General features: G+C 53.1%; 1 protein-coding gene across 1 annotated transcript; it reads right to left on the minus strand.

Annotated features, from left to right (window-relative positions):
- Nucleotides 1-1,105: 1,105 nt before the first annotated feature.
- LOC125644177 (deoxyribonuclease-1-like) lies at nucleotides 1,106-15,254 on the minus strand. Its single transcript, XM_048867739.2, has 8 exons — nucleotides 14,952-15,254; nucleotides 12,176-12,264; nucleotides 8,782-8,865; nucleotides 8,070-8,185; nucleotides 6,492-6,604; nucleotides 5,135-5,289; nucleotides 4,055-4,151; nucleotides 1,106-1,740 (listed from the first exon to the last, which is right to left on the minus strand). The coding sequence occupies exons 1-8, from the start codon at nucleotides 15,096-15,098 to the stop codon at nucleotides 1,687-1,689; spliced, it is 855 nt and encodes a 284-aa protein (XP_048723696.2). The 5' UTR covers nucleotides 15,099-15,254; the 3' UTR covers nucleotides 1,106-1,686.
- Nucleotides 15,255-22,890: the final 7,636 nt, after the last annotated feature.

A 22,890-nucleotide genomic window follows, 5' to 3' on the forward strand; every position in this document is an offset into this window, starting at 1 on the left:
AGTAGCATTTGTTGAATAGGGATGCTGCTGTGAGCAGAAAAATGCCCCTCATTACAAAATCTGGCAGCTCAGATGGCAGAGGCCCTCAAGAGCATAAATGACCCCCCAAAAAACACTCTGAATCAGATACAGATGGATCCATTTGATTCTCCGGGCCCTTTGATTACATACTGATTGCATGTCATGGTATCAAATTGCAGATGACCAGCACTCCCCCTTATTATTCCATAGTATAGACATAGTGTCCTTAGAGTCATAGAATATCAGAGTTGGAAGGGACCTCAGGAGGTCATCTAATCCTACCCCCTGCTCAAAGCAGGGCCAATCCCCAACTAAATCATCTAGTGCAGGTGGGGCTTATAAAAGGCAAGCCATAGACACAGAATAGAATCTCTTCCCCGAAGAGTTGCTAGGTCAATGCCCCAAATCAGGATGGGACACCACAATGCAGGGTCAACGCTGTCCTGTAGGGAATGACTCCAGGTGGACAGACAGTTACAAGACAGGTTCAGTCAGGTTCACAGAGTTCATGGAGGACAGGTAGCCCTCAATGGCTTTAGGTCACGGATGCAACCCCATGTTCTGGGTGTCCCTAAACCTCTGACTGCCAGGTGCTGGGACTGGACAACAGGGGATGGATCACTCGATAATTGCCCTGCTCTGTTCATTCCCTCTGAAGCACCTGGCACCAGCCACTGTCTGAAGACAGGATCCTGAGCTAGATGGACCATTGGTCTGACCAAGTGTGGCCATTCTTACGCTCCATGTTAGTTTCTGCTGGATAGAATCATAGAATATCAGAGTTGGAAGGGGCCTCATGAGGTCATCTAGTCCAACCCCCTGCCCAAAGCAGGACCAATCCCCAATTTTTGCCCCAGATCCCAAATGGCCCCCTCAAGGATTGAACTCACAACCCTGGGTTTAGCAGGCCAATGCTCAAACCACTGAGCTATCCCAAAGTGTTCAGAGCTCATGAGTCTGGCTTAAAAATCATGAGAGAGAGAAAATAATCAGTGGTGGGTTCTGTTTATTGGCCTGGTGGGGTCTGAGCGCTGAGAGGTCATTCACATCTTCCAGCTTTTAAACACATGCATGAAGGCTGAAACCTGGCTCTTTTAATGAAAGCCAAGAGTCTGCTATAATCACATGACTCTAACAGCTAGGGCTTTATGAAAAACACCAGATATCATGCGACTCCACAGTTGGCTTCTAGCCAATCATCAAGCACTTATAAAACTGCCCCTCATTCAGCCTATGTTAATTGCACATACCCATTGGCCACAAAATCAGCACCGCCCCAGCCCTGTTGCCCAGCATAACGCTCCAGGATGCCCCGAGACCAAAGATTTCAAAGCTTACTAACTACATTGCATGAAGGGCATTCCCAATGGCATGGCATGGATATGCCAGTTATCCAGGTACCCAGTAAGTGACGCTGGTGGGCCATTCGATGCAGCACCTAGAGAGGTGGGTTTGTGACCAGCCATGAGGATGTGCCAGGAGCAGCAGGTAGATGCCAGGAGGCTGGTATTTGGCTATAATCGTAGATGCTAAGGTTCATCCTGGGGAGCTCGTCTGAAGGCGTTGGCGCTGCAGCCAGCAGCAGCCAAAGGGAATATGAATGTGGTAGAGGTTGCTTTGCTGGTAGCTATGGGGGGGATGGAGCAAAGCAGGAGCAGGCGAGCCTCAGCGAGCCCTCAGAGTCACTTCCACCGGGAAATGGTCACTGACGGCCAGGGCCTGGACACAAAAGGGAGAAATCACAGAGCCTAAGTTGTGGGGCTGCTCAGCAGGCATCAGATACAGCTTGTCCATGACCTCGTGTCATGGCTCCTGTTGTCACATGAATCCTGGCAATTCCTGAGGTGCAGCAGGAGGCAGAATGGGCTAATGGACAGAGCATGTGTCTAGATCTGTTCCGTGCCCTGATACCGACTCATTGCATGGCCTTGGGCAAATCACCCAACCACTCCATGCCTCAGTGTCTCCACCTGTACAATGGGGATAACGCTGACCATCCCTATCACTGGGCTCTGCCAGGGTGAGTCAATTAATATTAATGAGGTGGTCTGAGATCCTCCTATGCAAGGTGACTCATTGTCAAACGCAGGGTTCCCGTTAGCTCCCTGCCTTTGGGAAGGAGAGCTCCCTAGGGGTCTGCATGGCTTTAGATGAGCTCCCAGGTGTGAGCTCCATCAGGAGTGTGAGTGCAAACCAGGGGAAGCCCGGCCTGCACTCATCCCATGGACATCGAGGCCAGCGGCACACGTTGAACAGGAGGCCAATGCCAGAATGAGCCAAGGCTCCCCCAGCTCCTCCCTCAAGCTCAGAGCCCTTTACAGAGGGGAAACTGAGGCACAGAGCAGCAAGGCGAACTGGCCGTGCAATTCAAGCCTAAGGTTTAACCCTCTCCTGCCCTGCGCCTTGGGGAGTCATTCAGACTGGTGCAAAGAATGTGTAAAATGCTCCCAGCCTGAGCTGGCCTGGAGCGTGTTACCATCACTTCACACAGCCACTCCAACCAACCACACAAGGGGAAAGTCCTGGGTTATCAGGCCCTCGGCCTCTCGACGCCCCTTCCTGCGCCCTAGCCACTGGGCCACGCTGCCTACACAGTGCCCCCAAGAGCGTTGCCTCCTTCATGCAGTCTACACGCATGCAAAACACAGCCACAGTCCCCAGGGGAGATGGCCTCCCGAGGCGCTGAATGGTTCTGTGCAGCGAGCCCCCTGAGTGATGCCTGAGTGGTGGCATCCAATCACGTAAGAGCACAGACGCATGAGCTGCAGTGGACGGCACTGTCGAAGGGAGAGCCAAGACCTCAGTGTAATTTACCCTCTAATTCCCCAGCGCTGTGAAAGGAGCAGCCGGAGTCTCCTCTCTCACCTACACCCAGATGTGCCAACTTCTATTTTTCTCAAGGGGTGCTCCATCCCTGCTCTGCCCCGAAGCCCTGCCCCCATTCCATCCCTTCCCTCAAGGCCCCACCTTCACTTCACCTCTTCCCGCCCCAAGCCCCCCACCCACCTGCTACTCGCTGCTCTCCACTCTCCCCCAAGACCCTCCACCAGCTGCCAAACGGCTGTTTGGCTGCACCGCCTATCAGCTGTTTGGTGGCATCTCCGGATTAGTTGATTGGGGGCACCGCCAAACAGCTGTGGCTGGTGGGTGCTGAGCACCCACTATTTTTTTTCCATGGGTGGTCCAGCCCCGGAGCACCCATGGAGTCAGCACCTATGGTTATACCAGTTGACAGCTGGTCTGCCAAGAACAATGGTTACCCCAGGGAGAAAGCAGGATCAGGCCCGGGGTTTTAACCCATGGCAGGGGCTAACTGCAGGAGTGGGGATATTCTACACAATATCCATAAGAAAACAGCCACTAGCAAGCACTGGCAGGGGCGGAGCGAGCTGTACAGCATAGAGCCAACAGGACCCTCCAAGTGTAAATGCTGTGTCCTGGCCAGGAGGTGATGTAACCATGTCTAGGGCCTGTCATCCTACCCCTTGGGCAGTCAGTGACAGCCAAGTGTGTGGGAAAGGCTGCCCTGCAGATCCTGCACTCTTACTCTGCCCCGCATTCACTCTACACAAGATATGGGACAATGGAGAATCAGGCCTGTAGGGTCTCCAGCCTCGTCTACACCCACAAGCGGTACCCCTTTTGCCCTCTAGTGTGGATGGAGTTAGACTGGTCTAAAGGTGCTTACCCCGGGATAGCTCTTCCCATCTGGGAAGGGGAACAAGCTATCCAGCCCCTTTATATTGGTATAACTGCATCCACACGAGTTCCTGCCCCTGTAACTATAGCAATACCCCCCAAACCCACACAGTTATAGCAGGACAACACCTGTGTATAGAACAGGCCTTAGTGTAGCTGAGCTAGACTAGCCTTTAACTCTGGGAGACTCCCTGCAAAGCTTGATGCAGTGATCTCTGAGCTTGGCCCCAGTCCTGACCAGCTGTCGTTTGCCCCCTGGCTAGCTAGCAGCTATTGTCTCTGCTCACAGCTAGGTGCTCTGAGAGCATGCAGGCAGATTGTCGGCTTCACTTACATCCTTGAGCTGCAGGTGGAAAGTCTCCTGGAAGTTGTTGACCTTGGCAGATTTGTCCACCGTACAGTGCTGCAGCTCAGAGCCACTCACCACGATCCTGTGACATGCCACAAGGGGCTAGGGTTAAACACTGCACTTCTCAGGCAGCTGGGCTTCAGGGTCACACCCTGCAGGGAATGCCCTCGCCCACCCCAGAGCCAGGCTGGAGCCCAGGGCCAACGTTGGCAGCGCTGCTGGTGGGGTTCCTCACCAGCTTCCCTAAGTAGTGGAGCCAGGGAGCGTGCTGGGGGGAGCTGACAGGGTGGCTTGGTTTGTGCAGTCCTGGGGGAAAAATCCCTCTCCCCTGCAGCTAGACCCCCTGGGGCTCTCAGCCAGCTCCATCTGGTGTGGAAGCTGAGCTCAGTGGAGGCAGGTGACAGCTGAACGTGGGGCCAAGTTCCAGCGGCACCTGATTCCAGAACCTTCTGGAGAGAGCCAGGCTTCCTATTGCACCCGGGTGTGTGGGGAGCACACGCCCACAGCACAGCACAGGGCAATCAGGGTTAATGAGTGTCCTGGCTGGGCTACAGTGTCTCTCTGCAGTCTGTGCCAGAGGCTGTGGTTTTCCCCAGCTGAAGGGGTCTCTGAGTATTCCCAGATGTGGTCCTATGAGTGATGACCTTCTGTGCTAGGGCACTGCCCACCTGCGGTCCTCTCCTTGTCCCTTTTCATCCCCTCCCCGTCATTTGCTGTCCCCAGGGCTGGCACTGGCCACATTAGGCTGTCTCTTGGGGCTGCTGTCCTTCCTATCTCTGATGTGCCGTGGTGCTCACATGGTACCCTCCTGCCAGGTGACTGCATTGCTCAGGGACCGGCAGTCCCAGGGACCGAAACCCGCTACTGACTGGTAGAACAGGCACAGCCTGGGCAGAGGCAGCGCAGGCTCCCCCGACAGCCCACTGCTCATCTGCCTCAGCACCAGCCCAACCCCCAAGGGCTGATGGGGAGCCCACAGACCATGGAGCCCTGGGCTTCTCCGTACAGCTGCCAGGCACAGGCCCAGTAGCGGCACTGGGGATGATCAGCAGCAGCTCTCCTCACCGGTCGTAGGCACAGTCTGTGTACGACACAGTGGTGTCTGCACTGTCTGGGATGAGCCACTGGAAGGCGTTGCTGGTTCGCAGGCGGATGGAAGGCCAGTCCTGCGGCCTGACGTAGGAGCAGTCGGCATTGAAGTCTCCCAGGAAGAGGATGTTCTGCCAAGGAAGTGCCAGGTCAGTGCGGGGGGCCCAGCCAGGCAAGAACCTCACGCACAGCAGCCTCCCTGAGCCCTTCGCTCTGGAGTGTCCTGGGCAGCCCTGCCAGTGCCACAAGCTGAGGTCTCGCTGGCTAACCACTGCTCTCCTTGGCTGTGGCTGTCTTTGTGGCTAAGGCAGGGGCAGGAGCTGATACATGGTGGTTTGGGGGTCTGTCACTCCCTCTGGCTATTCTGCTGGTTCCTTCTCTGCACGGGGCGGGGTGTCGTCTTCTCTGGGGCTGGGGTCATGAGGCTTTCCTTGTGCTCAGATACACCATGAAGTCCTGGCACCGCAATGACCTGGGCCAGGGGGGCTGATGCTTCATCTGCAGAGCAGGGGCAGCACAGGCAGGGCCCCCCATGCCTCCTGCTGATGTACCCAGCCCTGCCCTGGAGAGAGCAGCTCTAAGGAGGGAGCGCAGTGCAGGTGCCCAGGCTCTGGTGCCAAGACCACCCCTAGGGTGACGTGCTCTGTGCACCTCCCTGGCTCAATGTCATCAGGAAACAGCTGGCTTTAGTCACCACTGTCCTGGGCCCAATGCCAGCAGGTGAAAGGGCCTACAGCCCATTCCTGATTGATCGAGCCTTCGGCACACTGGGACTGTGCTGTCCAGGCTGAGCCGCGGAACCCCTCGATTTAGCTGGAAGCGGGTCCGAGATCCTCGTTCGCCATCCGTGTGATGAAGGGTGGAGACCCTGGCAGGGAAGCGGGAAGGAACCCACACCTCCCCACCCTTGGGCACTCTGCGGCGAGGGTCCCAGAGGGGTTGTGTGGCTCTGAGGCCTATGGGCCGAGGGCTGAAGGGGTTGGGGGCAGTGCAGTTGGGCCTCTCTGCTCCACAGCTTTGTTCAACACAGAGCAGTATGTGGATATGGACGAAGGGAGATTCGCTTCCCCAGAGGCAAACCCTGCTGGTTAGCTCCTGGCTGTTCCCTCTGACCATTCCTGGTAACCTACACTGGCCCAGGCAGACAGAGCAGCTCTGCACAGGAAGTCGGGGGTCGGCATAAGTAATAGACTAGCCAGGACCTTCCACAGCCAAGTTAGCTGATGTCCCATCCTGGCAGCAGCAGCCTTACCCGAGACACGCGGGGGAGGGAATGCCAGTGAGTTCATTCACACGGCAGGCACTGGGTTTGCATGCGGCTACATCTGCTTACGTCAGTACCCCACTTGTTGATGACATCTAAGTAGACATCATAGAGGGCGTCGATCTCTGCCACAGCCTCACTGGGGGCCGTATGCAAGGGCACCAGCACGAATTCCGGCACCTCTGCCAAAGACACAAGTTACACAGCCAGCCATTTTCCATGCGCACACGGAGCCGTCACCCATCCTCCCTGCTGTCTCTCTCTCACACACATCTGGGACTGTTCCACCCTGGGGTTCCCAAGACCATGCTCTCCGTATGGACACTTCCCCTCCCACTCAGAATCAGGCAGGACTGGGACTTGAACCAGGATCTCCTATTACTTGTGCTTACTCTATTGTCACTTGGCAGTTCCCACAGTGCTAGCAGCTCCAGTTGGCCATGCTGGCCTCTCTGGGTCCCTCTGCACTTGTGTGCTGCCCTCCTGGGCCAGTGCCATCCATAAAGCTGCCCCTGGTTGGCTTTGTGCCAAAGCAGCAGCTGTCAAAGGAAGCCTCTGGGCTGGGCTCCCGCTGGCCAGGACTGTCGCTGCTTCTCCCCGGCTGCTCTGAGGAGTTCAGGCCCCATGAGAACGGCTGCCGTGGGGTTTGTATGTCAGTGCACAGCCACCCTTTTCCTCCCTCAGCCCCGTGACCAATCATACCCCAAGGAGCAATGGGATTGCGGGCTGGCAGAGGGGCAGGTATACTCACAGCCCGTTGAACCCCCACGACCCCAAAGCTAAGCTCTAGGTCCCAACTGCACCTGGCTTTACAATGAGCTGAACTGATCCCCTGCCACTGACCCCCAGCTCAAGGGATGCAAACACCACCCCCCAACCTGCCAGACACTGGGATTCAGGTTCAGTGTCCAAGATCAGCCCCCTGCAGGGGCGTATGCCGTGAAACAGCCCCAGGCACGCACTCCGCAAGCCAGCATCCAGACCCACACCCATCAGGGACTGCAGGTCTTGAACCCTGGTCCATAGGGCACTTCAGCACAAGTAAGCGCCAACCCGCCACCCACTGACCTGCTAACTGGTGTCCGAGTAGGAGCTGAACTCCGCCAGAGAACCTCAGTCCTCCAGCTGGCAGAACACGGGGGGTCCTCACTGCTTCACTGCAACTATATAAACCCAGCACAGGAACAGGAAGATGTCTATGCTGCCAGGATCTCCCTGCTCAGGGCTGCTTCCCCTGGCATACCTGCTTCTGTTACCTGCTAATGAGCTCCTGGTAACCTGGCCCTGCCTGACCCCGGACCTTGGTTTGCTCTCTGGCCTGTTCTGGACGCTGACCTCCTGGTATCAGACTGGTCCTGACTCCCAATGCTTGCTCCAACCACTATGTCAGGCTGCCCACATACCAGTCAGAATAACTCCCCAGAACCGGACCCAGCCCCACGCTCCCCCTATTGGATCTAGGCCTGTCCTGAGTTGAAGCATCATTCCCAAAGACTTTGCCGAACTCTCCATGGTAACGTTCCTTGTTCCCTGGTGGGAGGGGTCAGCGTGTGGGGGAGCAGGGGTTTCTCTAGCTAGATGCAGGATGGCCTGGGGTGCTGCTGCTCCCAGTGCCATGGGGCAGAGAGATCCCTGGGCCCCGCTTACCTGTGTAGGGGGAAGAGAACTTCACAATGAAGGGTTCCCTGCTGAAGGTGTCGCTCCCACAGGGCTCACAGCCATCATCGTAGCAGTAACTGTCCACCACCGACACTACACCCGTCCTGCCGGGAGGAGAGATGGAATGACCACACACAGTCAGGTGGCTCCACTCTGGGGTGGGCCCTGGTGCACGCAGGGTAGGATGGCCAGGTGTCCGGTTTTCTATCCGAAAGTCCAGTCAAAAAGGAGACCTGACAGAGTCCGGTCAGATCTACTGACCAGACACCTAATGTCCGGTTACTGTAGGCTGGATAGGAGCCAAGTCATCACCCACACCAGCCCCTATATGGCCAGGGCCACCTCCTACCTGCATCAGATGGCTGCAGCTCCAAGCACCAGCAAAGCAAGTGAGTCCCTCCTGAGCCGGTTGGAGGGGAAAAGCAGCAAGTGACAGGAGGGAGGGTGGAAGAAGAGTAGACAGGGGCAGGGTGTCAGCAGGAAGAGGCGTGGCAGGGGTGGGGCCTCGGGGAAGAGGCATGGCAGAGGTGGGGCCTCAGGGGGAGAGTTGGGGCAGGGTGTGGCCTCAGGGGAAGGGGCAGGGCTGGGGAGGTTCCGGTTTTTAAATGTTACCAAATTGGCAACCCTAGCCCAGGGACATGCATGCAGAGAGCAGCAGTGGTTGGGCAGGAGGTGCTGTGGCTGTTTGCTGGATCCTTACCGGTAGATGAAGAGGTATTGCTCCTTGTAGGTACTCTGGCCCAGGGGCTCGCTGATCACATAGCTGTATGGCTGCAGAGAAGCCCTAGAGTGGGGGTGGCAGAAAAGCCGGCAGTGAGGTCCGTGCTGGAGCAGGGAGGGCCGTGCACACGTCCAGCACATCTCCCTGCTCCTGCACCACCTCCCACCATTCCCATCCCACCCCCAGCTGATCTCCCAGCCAGCATAGGTAGGAGTAACCCTGCCTGCTTTACGGCTGAGACGTCTCCCTCCATGCAGGTCCCTTGCCACTCTGTTCCGGGAAGCCAGGTTTGGGGGGGAGGGGAGGGTGTCTCAGGGAGCATCATTCCCATGGGGCCCCTTCAATATGTAGGCTGGCTTGACATGAGTAATTGGACGTGGGTGAGGCCTCATTTCTTGGGAGACAGGATTAGGGAGGTAAGTGGAGCAGCAGGGTGGAACCAGACTGTCTGTGGTGGCTAAGATAAGGGGGGACCCTCAGGGAACCGCTGACAATGGACAAGATAACAATGGGTCAGCGAAGCCTGGAAGGTGAGCCAAGGCAAAGAGAAAGTTGTGCATGGACAGTGCATGTTGTACAGGGATTGGGTCCTCCAAAAGAAGCATGCCCATCCCCCAACCAGTGCTTCAATGGCATGTGTACCTGTCTATAAAAACAGAGGGTTGCTGGGTCACTTTGGATGGGCGGTACCGGTATGCCCGATCCTCACCCCTTCCACTTGAGTCTGATCAACTCAGCGTAGCTTCGCTGCAGGCCCAACGAAGAGACCTGAGTGATGGGAGTGGAGTCGAACTGAGTTCTTGGGAAGCCGAGTGGAAGAGGTCTTGTGGGAACCCCTCTGCCACAGAGGTGCTGAGTACCTGTGACTCCCGCCACATCAGGGACATCTGCAGGTGGCCTCAGCTCTCATACCAGAATCAGACCTCGCTGGTGTCATGTTACCCCTGGCCTGAGGCTGTCTGCTCCCTCTGCACTTCCCAAGCCCATTCCAGCCCTCTCTGCCCCTTTGACAGGCTTCTCCTGAGGGGTTGGTGGCCCCTGTCCCTTGTCACCAATTCACACCTATATAGTAGGGCCCAGTTCTGACCTCACACCGGTTTCACACTGGATGGCCTCCACTGGCTGTAATGGAGTTACCCCTCATTTATACCTGGGTACATGAGATCAGAATCAGTGTATACAGTCACTTTGCACTGGTGTAAACGGCTGCACAGGGGGCACAGCAGGAGAGCCCCAGGCCCCACGATTTTTGTCTGCCCTGTCAGCAAACACCCAATCCATTTTCGTAAGTAACCATTGGAATGTGGGGGAAGGGGCATCTCCTGTGATCTTCCTTCCCTGTTTCCTCTGGGCTCAGCTTGTCACCGCATCACACAGGCAGTGTCACGTGTGTGTCACACCTCGCCCCTCACGCACTACACCCCCCTCTTTTGGTGAGGCCATTCTCTCTTGTAAAGTGGGTGGTGTGGCACGTAGGGCTGCTGGCTGTCTCTGGGAGGCCCCCTGCACATTACAAAATGGGGGCGGTTGGCAAAAATCTACCCTGCGCACATTTGGTCAGAAGCCTGGGTAGCATTGGAGTCAGTGGTGTAAACTAGAGTAGCCAAGAAGATGCTGTAATTCCAGGGGAAAGCAGCCATCCAAGGATCCCGCCCAATCCCAGATTCTGGCCATGACCTGCTCAGTGTCTGCACCTTGCTGATGTCCTCAGTGAGTTCTGTGCTCCTCTGTTTGTGCTGTCTTTTGTATACAAGATTATTGCCCCGAAATATGCCACCCTGGTACCACTGTACCCCATGTCGTGCTTGCTTTGTGAGAATGGCGGTGTGTGGCGCCAGGCAGGGATGCCCAGGTCCCTTCACACGCGTGTGCCTTTCGGTGGTGAAAAGCTCCAGAGACCCACGAGGGTGTTTGTGATGGGGCATTTGCCCCATACTGGCCAGTAAGGAGAGGGGCTGTGAGGAGTGACTGATCAGGGACCGGCAGGCCCATATAAAAGAGCTGCAGAGCAGATCAGGGTCAGTATTGACTGGAATTTGAGGAGGGAGAACTGTGTCTGGAGGTGGCTGCAACCCAGTAGCACACGGGTGGGCAAACTTTTTGGCCCAAGGGCCACATCGCTATTGTGAAACTCTATGGAGGGCCAGGTAGGGAAGGCTGTGCCTCCCCAAAGGGCCTGGCCCCCGCCCCCTGTCCGCCTCCTCCCACTTCCTGCCCCCTGACTGCCCCCCTCAGAAGCCCTGACCCATCCAACCCCCCCTGCTCCTTGTCCCCTAACCGCCCCCCTGGAACCCCACCTCCTATTCAATCCCCCCTGCTGCCTGTCCCCTGACTGCCCTGACCCCTACCCACACCCTTGACAGGCCCCCTGGGACTCCCATGCCTATCCAACCCCCCTGTTCCCAATCCCCTGACTGCCCCTCAGAATCTCCTGCCCCTTATCCAACCCCCCTGCTGCCTGCCCCCTTACCATGCCGCTCAGAGCGACAGGTGTTCGCAGCCCCACCGTCTGGCCGGAGCCAGCCATGCTGCCCATGCTGCCTGGCAGGAACGGCAGGCCAGAGCACTGGCGGTGCACTGAGGCTATGGAGGAGGGGGTTCAGCGTGGGAGGGGCCGGGGGCTATCCTCCCCGGCCTGAGCTAAGGGGCCGGGTGTAGTTTGCCCACCTCTGCTGTAGCACCTTGGACACAGCAGTGCAGGCAGGAACCCGGGGAGAAGAGAAGGAGCTCCGGATGGGCTGGTGAGACTGAGGAAGGGGCTGTGGCCATGGGGAAGTGGCCCAGGGAAATGCAGTGATAGTAAAGGCAAAGGAATGCAGTAAGTGACTGTGGTGTGGAGGGTCCCTGGGCTGGGACCCAGAGCAGTGGGTGGGCCTGGGTCCCTCCACTCGCCACTGGGGAAGTGGCAGAACTATTGAGGAGGTAAACCTCCCCCGGAAGCACGGAACCCAGATAGTGACATGGCCCGAGGGCTGAGCCACGAAGAGGATGCTGCGGTACCTGATGCTGCAAGAGGGGTTGCAGGTGGACTGCGGCTGAAGTGGTGGGGTGGGTGCAGACCGTGGATGGAGGTGTTGGCCTCAAGCTAATCCCCAGAGTGACCAGGAGGAGGTGCCAGACCAGCGGTGAGTGATGTGCCCTGTGACACTGTCACTGAGTCAGTTATGCCAGAGCCACCTGCAGAGCCCCAGCTCCAGCACTCCCTTCATCTAAACTGCTGTGGGCAGCCGCGTAACCTTCCCCGTATGGCTGGCTGGGTGCTGCACTCGAAGGAGCCTCGTTTATATCTGCTCTAAAACACTCCAGACCACAGCAAGGTTTTAGGCTCCTCCCCTTCTTCCTCCCCCCCCTTCCATGTAGGTTTGGAAAACACCTGTTGAGCTGATCCATCAGTCTCTGGACGGCACTCAGGTCAGAGTCACGGACCTCCTGCACCACAGTGATGTCGTACGTCTGCAAGATCTGGGGGAAACACAAAGCGCCGTGCTGTGAAGCCGAGCCTGGTGCAGGCTGCATGTGCAGTGCCTAACACCCCAGCTTCCCTTAGACATGCTGTTCCAGAACGGTTCAAAAATCAGCCAGCAGGATCCCAACACAGCAGTGATTGCACAAGATGAGTTTCACTGCCATGGGGAACGCCAGCCAGGCTGCCAGGGTTATCCTCTGTCTGTCTCTGAAAACACTGTGGAATCTGAAAAAAGAAAAGGAGGACTTGTGGCACCTGAATCTGAAGTGGTGATAGATAGATAGATAGATCTAGATCAGGGGTCGGCCACCTTTTAGAAGCGGTGTGCCGAGTCTTCATTTATTCACTCTAATTTAAGGTTTTGCATGCCAGTAATACATTTTAACATTTTTAGAAGGTCTCTTTCTATAAGTCTATAATATATAACTAAACTATTGTTGTATGTGTAAAGTAAATAAGGTTTTTAAAATGTTTAAGAAGCTTCATTTAAAATTAAATTAAAATGCAGAGCCCCCCAGACCGGTGGCCAGGACCCGGGCAGTGTGAGCGCCACTGAAAATCAGCTTGCGTGCTGCCTTTGGCACATGTGCCATAGGTTGCCTACCCTTGATCTAGATAATGGTCCATCTAGCCCAGTATCCTTGTGCCAGATGCTTCAGAGGGAATGAACAGAACAGGGTAATTATTGAGTGATCTATGCCAGTTTCTGGCAGTCATCAGCCACATGGTCTCCTATAACACTGAGAAGTGAAACCAAGGTCCCAGATAGATAGATATGTAAGCAGGGGAATGGTCCCGCTATTGTGGGGAACTTTCCTGGCTTATACACTACCACGGTGAAATGGGCTAGCGAAAGGCTCTGAGTCCTCGCTCCCACTTCCTTTACCCAGAGGCCTGCCTGACCTCAAGGGCTCCCCTCCCACTCTCCTGGGTGTCAGAGTCCTCGTAACCCCAGTAAGGCTGGGCCCAGGATTCCTGGGGGTCTCGACCCCCAACCTTGTTGTGGTCACTTAGGGCAGGGGCTAGGATGTCCCCACTCCGGGGTGCTCTCTCTGCACTGGATGCTTCACTGATCATTACATATAGTTCAAAGCAAATACAGTTTATTAAACAGCCATCAATTTAAAAAAATAAGGAAAAAATGGGACAGGTTAGAGGAAAACACATCACCCCACTCTGTGGCACGGGGACATCACAACCAGTGTCCCTGGAATGTCAGGGAAGTTCAGTCTGTTCCTCACAAGTCCCAGGCCACCTGCTCAGGCCCTGGCTGTGCTGCAGAGATGCTGTGGGTCGGACACTTGCTCTGGCAGTGGCCACACGCCGTCAGGCTTTCTTCTTCCCAGCATCACCTCCACCCCGTCAGGGTTACGATCCCCCTCCCAGTGCAGCCTGCAAGGGGCATCTTGGCTGGGGGCGTCTCTCTGCGCTGGCCCCGCTGCCCAGGGTCCTCCTTGCTCTCCCCAGCTGCTCACCACACCCAGCTCTGGACTGCTCCAGCTCCAGCTCAGCTCCAGCTCCACTCTGCCTCAGCTCCAACTTCAGCTCCACTTTGCCTCAGCACTGCTGCTGCTGCTCTGCCTCCAGCTCCCTGGGCTGCTTCTCTGGCCCCTCTGGCTCTGATTGTTGCAGTTCTTCCCACAGCACAGGCTGCTCTGTGGGCTGCTTCTGTGACTCTGCTCCCAGCACTGACTTGCTTCCTGGGCTGCTTTTCTGGTCCTTCTGGATCTGGCCCAGCTCTGCTCCCCAGCTGAGCTTGAGCCCCTGCTTTTTCCTTAGCTTGGCCCCACTCTGTCTGACCCAGGCAATTCCAGCTCACATGGAGGACAGGACTCCCCTGGCCTCCTGACTCCCTGATTAGCCTGCCTGCCCTGTCAATCAGGCTGACCTGGAGCATTGGCCTCTCCCCATTGTTCCTGGGGTCTGTTAGTCTCAGGGTCTTGATCTCCCATCGACTGTTCTCAGTTCTTTTGGTACTGGGAGTGAGCCAACCAAAACACCCCCACTGAGTTTGAATCAGGGGACAACAGTCCCATTACAGATAGATAGATCGATTGATTGATTTATTTAGGACCTTGGTTTCACTTCTCAGTGTTATAGGGGACCGTGTGGCTGATGACTGCCAGAAACTGGGATGGATCACTCAATAATTATCCTGTTCTGTTCATTCCCTCTGAAGCATCTGGCACCAGCTGCTATTGGAAGAGATTGACCATTAGCCTGATCCAGTGTGGCCATTCTTTTGTTCTGATAGACCATCTATGCCCATACATTAATTGATCTATCATCTCCTCACTTAGACCTTGGTTTTGCTTCTCAGTGTTATAGGGGACCGTGTGGCTGGAAAGTGTCTCCCTGAAGGGGTTCCTGGGCAGGGCTCAGATAGGCTGTCTCCACTTGTAACCAAGAGGTCTAGGGCATAAGCACCATGGAGGAGGAGTCACACTAACCAGTTTTACTACCTCTAAGCCAATCCTGCTGGAGTAAGCAGAGAAACAACCCAGCACTTGGCCCTTCATCACTTCCCTTTCAGTTGGGTTTCTAAGTAGCCTTCGGCCCAAGTGAGAGCATACTTTCCAGGCCCACAGAAATCACACTTCTGAGAGCCCCTGGGCCCTGATGGAGTCCAGGGTACCCCCACCTCTCAAGAACTGCTGGTATGTGGGAACTCCCCCATACTCACATTCAAGATGATGCCTGCGATGGTTTCATTGGACAGCTTGCTGTCTCCAAAAGTCTTGATGTTGAAAGCGCAGATTCTCAGGGCAGTGGCTGTGTGCAGCAGGTAGGCCAGGGATAGCAAGGCCAGCGCCGGCCTCATGGCCCCCATCCTACAGGGAGGAAGGGAAGCAAAGCCCCAAGGGATCGGCAGAGGTTAGTTACAGTAAGAACTGCCTCGCCTGCCCCCAGTCACTGTGCCATGCAGCGATGTTACTCTGGCACAGGTAACAATCTTGAAAGCAGCCCCTGAGATCCCCCTTCCTCGGAGTTTGCCCTCACTGACATTCGCCCTTGAGACTCCCTGGATTCATCTTCCCAATGTCACTCAGCCCGAGAGAAAGGCTCGATTGTTTGGCAGAGGGATGGGGGCGGAGTGCAGGCTGATGCTGCAGGATCCTTCCCTGAAGCTGCTCATACTTCCGTGCTGTTCTCAGTTCACCTGTGCCACTGGATTAACACAGGGCCATTCCCTGAGAATCCTACACAGGTGAAATGCCCACTGAAATTCATGGAGCCAATCCTGATGCACCGACTCCAGTAAACCCAGCCATACCCCCAGCACCCTATGCCAACACATTACTTCCACCTGCACAGCTGTCAGGGGAATGATTCCCCATGCTCCCATTGAAATATCTCACACGCTCATTCAAAGGTCATTGCTTTCAACACCTCTATAAGAGAGCTCCCTCCCCATGCACCCTTCTGTCCGGACAATTGGGTGGTACCTTCAGTAGAAGATCACCACTGTTTTGCTACCACCTTGTGCTGGCCCTTTGTTTGGTGTCCCTTTTGTTTGGTGTCCCTTTGTTTGGTGTCCCTTTGTTTGCTGGCCCTTTGTTTGTTAGATGGTACACGTGGTTCTTACACATAAAGGGTGAAGTTTTGGCTCCATTGAATCAATGGGAATTTTGCTATTGACTTCAATGGGGCTAGGATTTCACCCAAGGGGTTTGTAAATATAAGAGAAATGCTACGTGCCCTTTTCTGCCCTCTTTATTCAGCTGCAGCTGTGCTACTGCAGTGGAGCTGCTTCCTACAGCGGCGGAAGGGGGGTTTCCATCGCTGTAGGAAATCCACCTCTCTGCGCAGCAGTAGCTAGGGTGACGGAAGAAGTCTTCTGTTGTCCTAGCCATGTGTACACCGGGGATTGGGTCATCGTAGCTGCAGCACTCAGGGGTGTGAATTTCACACCCCACCCCACCCCCTTCTGAGTGCTGTAGCTATACCTACCTAACTTTTCAGTACAAAACTTCCACTGAAGTAAGGAGGTCAGGATCAGGGCTTATAGGGAAGTACTATAATTCAGAGAACATAGATCTCCTCAACGATTGTTAATTGACTGGTTTACCCCTGCTGAAGATCTGGCCTTAGATACTGTCTGGTGGAGAAAAATCTGATCTCCAGAAAATTAGATGGAACAGCCGAAGTCTACATCTGTAAGAAGGAAATGAAAGTGCAGCTTACCTTTGATGTCGTTCCGTATGCCCCACGGAGAGCAGAAGTCCCCCCGGCCCCTATTTATGAAAGTTTGTGAAGTCCTGACTTTGCCAAAGGAGGATTCCACTGTTTGCTCAAGGCCTGGTATAGGCTCCATATGGTCATTTTCATGAAAGCAAAGGTTTGCTTAGTGAAAAAATAGCTCTTCCTATCTGAGTTAACAATGATATCTCCAGCCATGGGGTCCAATGTAACTCTAGGAAACGACGCTAATCAATAGCAACAGCCCTTGTGGTTGCGGAGAAAAACTTGAAAACACAAACCCAAAAGGCTCAAAAATCACAAAGTCAATAAAAAGAACCCAGATGGATTATTCTTTAAAAATCTCATGATTTTTAAGGCAATCTCATGAGATTTTGGGGCCTGACATATGATTTTTGAATATGTAGGATTGGCAATATCCCCATGGTCTGAATGAGCCAGGCTTCCTTCCTAATTCCCTGCTAAAGGTATGTAAGTGGAGTATTTCAATCGTTACCACATTGGTTCAACTATTATTGAAAAAGTTATCACTTCCCAAATGTAACAAGATAAAGAGTGGGTTGCTTGGTTTAAACCAGAGACACAGAGTGAAACCAGCTCCATGGTACCCCATGGCTGGGAGCAAACCAAGGCCATGTTCATGTAAAAGAATTGTAATGTCTCAGGGGCCGGTAAGACACACAGAGGTGTGCACACTTCTTCCGAGTAGTGTCCAGGGAGAGAAGCAGTTGCCCTGGGCATTTTCAACACAGAGCTGAAGCCCTGAACTAGAACTCCATTTGGGAAAGCCTGATGCTGCCACTGATACCCCTTTATGCCCCTAAACCCCAATCAACAACAAAGGAAATGAAATGTGTATATATAACACATCTTACCCCAAGCAGAGTTTTGACTCTGGAAAGGGAGAAGAGCCAGAGACTCCATAAAATCCAATAGGGACTTCACTATTGCTCCGTGGAAGGTGAAGGCAGGATAAAACACATGCTCATTTGTCTTTCCTTGTGATAAGCATTAACAGGAACTATGTTCATGCTGTCACTAAAATAAACTAAGAGAGTCTATCCCAACTTTAAGCATTCCTGACTCCTCCCAGGTTTTACCCCACTCCAGCAGTGAAATCCTGGCCCCATTGAAGAAGTCATGGGGAGTTTGGGCAGCTATTGAGCGGACTTGGGATTGCCAGCTGTTCCAGAGACAGGAAGAGGCAGCTGAGGAGGGGTTTTTCATCCCCTTCAGCTCCTACACAGAACTCAAGGGGCAGGTGCCTATCTGATCTACGGCACCCTTCTCAAGGGGCTCAATCTCCCCAGTCTCCTCTCCACCCACACCTGTAACTCCTATGGCTGCAGACCTAGAGCCCGGCTGCTTTAGGGTTGCCAACCCTCCAGGATTGTTCTGGAGTCTCCAGGAATTAAAAATTAATTTTTAATTAAAGGCTACCTCATGGGATGAAATCTCCATGAAATCTCCAGCCAACCCAAATTGGCAACCCTAGCCTGCTTACTCCCCAGTCCCTAGCCAGGACCCTCCAACCTCCCCAGTTGCTACTTTCCAGAGGAGAGGTGAATCTTTAGCCCCAAATGCCTCTTTTAGTGGCACTGTCAGCTAGAAGAAAAGGAGTACTTGTGACACCTTAGAGACTAACAAATTTATTTGAGCATAAGCTTTTGTGAGCTACCGATGAAGTGAGCTATAGCTCACGAAAGCTTATGCTCAAATAAATTTGTTCGTCTCTAAGGTGCCACAAGTACTCCTTTTCTTTTTGCGGATACAGACTAACACGGCTGCTACTCTGAAACTGTCAGCTAGGGAGACCTCAGCCTCTATGGCCCATTTACAAATCTTCCCCTCTCAGATGATGGTCAGGAAAGAACCCATCTCCTGGAGGATGTGTCCATCTCCCCACCCAACCTCATTCCCTAGGCTCTGAGTAGTGGCAGGACCTGATTCTCCTTTCCCTCTGTGTTCTCATGCACACCAGTGTGAATGGGAGCAGAGCAAGGCCCAGAGCCTCCCTGCTTGGTGCAGCTCCCCACAGCCCCACCACCTCGGGAGTGGGAGATGCCTCCAATAGCTGGACCACCCCCATGATTGCAGAATCTCTGAGGGCAGCAGCTGTGGAGGCTTGTCTGGGCTGGGGAGGTCAGTTATGCAACATGATGGAACTCATCTCCCCTGGGCTTTGCATGCTGCTTCTCTGCACTGCCCCGCCACATTACAGCTGTCCCCATGTTGCCTCTCCTTTGGTCACTGTGAGCGCTGCTCTGACTGGAGCAGCTGCTTTTATTTACATTCCTTCATCTACCAAGAGCTTTTCATCCTTGAAATGCAGCTGGTGAATTTCTCACAAGGGTGGGGTTGGATCCTCCCAGTGAGGGGCCTGGCAGCAGAGTAGAGCCAGGGCAGCAAGGAGTGCAGGCGGCAAGAGGTGGCAGAGCTGCTCTTTGCAACGTCAGGACGCTCTTTCCCAGTTCCACAGGTAGAATTTTGGCTGAGTCACGGGCTTCTGCTGCAGCAAGGCTCCCCTACATCCTCTTCACAACTCAGGCCAGGGCTTGAAAAAACCATCTGGCTCTTACTTCCCTTGCTCGCTGTTCACCATTGTTTCGCCTACCTTGAAAGGAGAATGTAAAATAGGATGCTGGGCTGTGATAGTACCTGTGCAAACATGTGCCACTAGAGGGCATTGCATGCCGCCTGAAACAGCCAAGTGGGAAGAAAATCTTCCAACCATGCAGTGTCCAGAGGACATAGAGCTGGCTACGGGTGCTGGAGCGTCCAGGCAGCTGGAAACATTAGCTGTAAGCGGTATGAGCAGCTCCAGTAATTGCCATAGAATGTTAGTTTTGAATAATGATCGTGATGCAGGACAACACAAAAATCTGCAGCCCTTTGAAAATGTGGGATGAATTGCATTGGATAAGTAACAAAGGGTCTGCTGTGCTGACTACAGTATTCACAGTCAGGTTTCATTCCATAAGCCTCCATTCTTAAAATGACTTGACTCTGCCACAGAACTTCCATCCTGCCTCTTCTAGTGGAAGAGGAATCTGGGGACTTTGTTGCTGATTGAGGCCCGGCTTGTTACAAAGTACACAGGGCTGTGATTATAATTTGAACCAGAGCCTTTTGTAGCTATGTTACTGATTCATATCCAGCCTGGGTCAACAGAGGATGATTTTCCAACACAAAGTTAACCATTTTGAACCTAATTATCACAGATAAGGATGAATTAATCATTGGACTGGAAGTTGGTGGTTACCACTGTCCAGTGACCATGACTGGATTACATTCAATATGGGCAAATGAAGGCCACTCCCAACTGGTCACTATATACTTTGTGCTTCAAGAGGGCTAATTTCCCAAAGCAGAGGAAAATGATGAGCAAAGTTAACTGGGTAGAAAAAATTAGACAGAAAAATATAAATGAAATTTGAGAGTTCTGAGAGTGCTTTAAGAATTGTTTATTAGACGGCCAAAAAGCAGTAGAGGACAACTTTGGCTAAAAACCCATCCCGATTCAGTGACAATGTAAAGACTGCAAGTAGAAATAAAAAAAGCAATATATAACAAAAGGAAAAAAGGGGAAATAGGGGTCACTATAAATTAGAAGTGTAGAAGATTGAAACAGGAAGCTAAAGTCATCAGGGGAAAAATTCATAGCTAACAGGGCTAAGAACAATAAGGACTTTCTAGGATTTCTTCCGTTGCTGATATACTGTTAACAATGGTATAAACCCTGCAGACAGCTGTTCTGTCCCTACCACTCAGGAAGGCTTGACCCGCACACTCAGAGACTGTTTCAGGCCCCTTTTTAAGGGTTTTGACTTTATTTCTTCTAATTAACACACTTCCACACATCAATAATCCTTTAGCCCACAAAACCAGTTCTCTTGCAGGAGCCTTTCTACCCCTCCACCAGTTTGATTACCAGAGCTCCAACGCCTGTCATATAAGCTAGCTAAATCCCTGCAACTCTCCACTCCCAGCTAAGCCACTTGCAGGCTTTTATAATCAGCTGATCCCTAGATGATCAGTCTCAGCTGGGAGGTAACTGATCCATCACAGGTGAGGCTTGGCCCAACTTCCTTTAAGGACCAGCTACCTGTGACAGGCCCATAATTACATGGAGATGATAAAGTTGATAATAATGTTGCAAAAAGGCAGATATGTTCAATAAATATTTCTGTTCTGTATTTGGAAAGAAGCAGGATGATGTGCTTGTATCACACAAAGATGATGAAGAACTTTTCCAGTCCATTAGTAACCAAGGAGGATATTAAACACTATCTATTCGTGATAAACATTTTTAAATCAGCAGGCCCAGGTATCTTGCACCTAAGAGTCCTAAAAGAGTTGGCTGAGGAGATCTCTGGCCTGCTGATGTTACTGTTTAATAAATCTTAGAATACTGAGAAAATTCCAATATTCAAAAAGGGCAAGTGGGATGAATCCAGTGGGCATGTACTCAGCACAGCTCAGCAGTGCCTCCATTTCCTGTGCTATTGCTGCTAGACTGCAATTTATACTCAGGCCAGCTCAATGACAGTTAGCACAAGTATGTGTACACGAGCTGGGGATTGTAGTGTAGATCTAACCTAAAAGTTGTTGCTGTGGGATGGGGTTGAAGATCTTGGTGTGGGTGGGAGGCAGGATCACCATCTCCAGGGACACATCCCCACCTCAGTGGTGCTAACATCTAACAAGCTTCCAGAAGGAAACTAGAAGAAATATTATGACAAGAGCATCCAGCAGTTACCTGCAAGTGAAAGAATGTTAGATACTTGAACAAAACCAAGGAGGACACTGGGTGCCCACTTATGAACTGCAATCTGACCCCTCAACTCCTGAGGTGTGTGAGCCTGGAAAGAGGCTGAGGGCCCCCAGCTAGGAATTCCACTGATGCACAGGGGTTATCCAGACAGCATAGGCACAGGCCAGGGATGGGAAGGACCATTTCAGGGTGGCCAGAGCACTCTGCACTATAGTTATTCTGGCAGCAGTGCAGCCCCTATGGCTGGGCGGGGGGAAGCTGCTTGCTTTACTTCTGGCAATGGGTTCAGGCTAACTCCCTTGCCACCCTTCCTGGAGGTCTCACTTTAGCGTGACCAGACAGCAAATGTGAAAAATCGGGATGGGGGTGGGGGGGTAATAGGCCTATATAAGAAAAAGACCCAAAAATTGGGACTGTCCCTATAAAATCAGGACATCTGATCACCCTGTCTCACTTGGAGGGCTGTATTTAATTAACTGGCTGTATTGGTCTGCTGTTGTTCTTTTAGGTGGTACAATATTTCCTTTACATTTTCAAAAAGAGGAAAGCTGTATGAGCAACTACTGAAAAGCGTGTCTGTGGGCTTTGGCATGTAACACCTGGGCTGTATGTCTATGATGACTGAGGCAGGTTTGAGTATTATTTGCTTATTAACTAACAACAAGAAATATCTGATACAGTAAACACAGTGCTCTCATTATTATTTATTTGTCTTGTGGTCACACCTACAGGCCCCAAACCCACTGTGCTAGGAACTGTGTAAAAATATAACAAAGAGCCAGTTCCTATCCCAAAGAGCCTGCAATCCAAGCACTAATGGTGCTGTATCCTACCTTGACTAAATCCTCAAGCACCAGCTCTGAGCTGCAGGCTGTATACCACTTTTGCTACCACTGGATTTTGGGGTTGGGTGGGTGCCAGCCAATGTTCCTTCTAATTTTTGACAGGCCCAGTGCGCAAAAAATTTCTTCTGTGCAAATTTTTGTGTGCGTGGTGTTTTGCCGTGTGCATGCGGGGTTTAGGATCTGTGTGCGCGTGCACACTCGCACAGCTTAGAGGGAACAGTGGTGCCAGCCCAGACTGCAGCATAAAAAGGGGCACTCCAAGGGCTTCTATAATTTAGGGTGGGCTGCGCTGGTGCCTAGGGGCCATTCCAGCAACTGAGATTAGCCAAAAGAAAAGGAGTACTTGTGGCACCTTAGAGACTAACCAATTTATTTGAGCATGAGCTTTCGTGAGCTACAGTTTGCAGCATCGCTCCAGCCACACCTCTGATGTGCTCCTGTGCTGACAACGGGATGGCTCAGCCCTATGCCACTGGAGGAGGCTCCTACACTAGCGGTATTCCCTGGGGGTTAGCTTAGTCGACTTTCATGGTGCAACGTAAAAGAACAGACCCTATGGTGCCTCAGGGTCTGCAGCTGGCTCCGGTCCCTGTGAGAGTCAGCAGGGAGCATGGCACTGCAGTGCCCAGGGCTGGAGGTAACTTGACACACCCTGCTGCCCTGAACCCACATACACAAGGGGCACCAGCCCTTCCTAACGCCAACCTAGCACAGGGGAAATAAAGAGCAGTCTCTTACCAGCCCTCTGTGTGTCCCTCACTCACATTATAGCATGGCCCTGGCCCCTTGAGCACTGCCCCCCC

The sequence above is a fragment of the Caretta caretta genome, chromosome 10, assembly GCF_965140235.1.
Source record: "Caretta caretta isolate rCarCar2 chromosome 10, rCarCar1.hap1, whole genome shotgun sequence".
NCBI lineage: Eukaryota > Metazoa > Chordata > Testudines > Cheloniidae > Caretta > Caretta caretta.

Bases quoted from the DNA above. Each gene is read 5' to 3' on its own strand.
- LOC125644177 (XM_048867739.2), bottom strand. From the start codon at position 15,098: ATGGGGGCCATGAGGCCGGCGCTGGCCTTGCTATCCCTGGCCTACCTG. The intron at 6,605-8,069 runs GTAAGCGGGGCC...TGTCTTTGGCAG, and splicing joins GTTCTCTTCCCCCTACACAG to AGGTGCCGGAATTCGTGCTG. The intron at 4,152-5,134 runs GTGAGGAGAGCT...GGCATGTCACAG, and splicing joins ACAGACTGTGCCTACGACCG to GATCGTGGTGAGTGGCTCTG.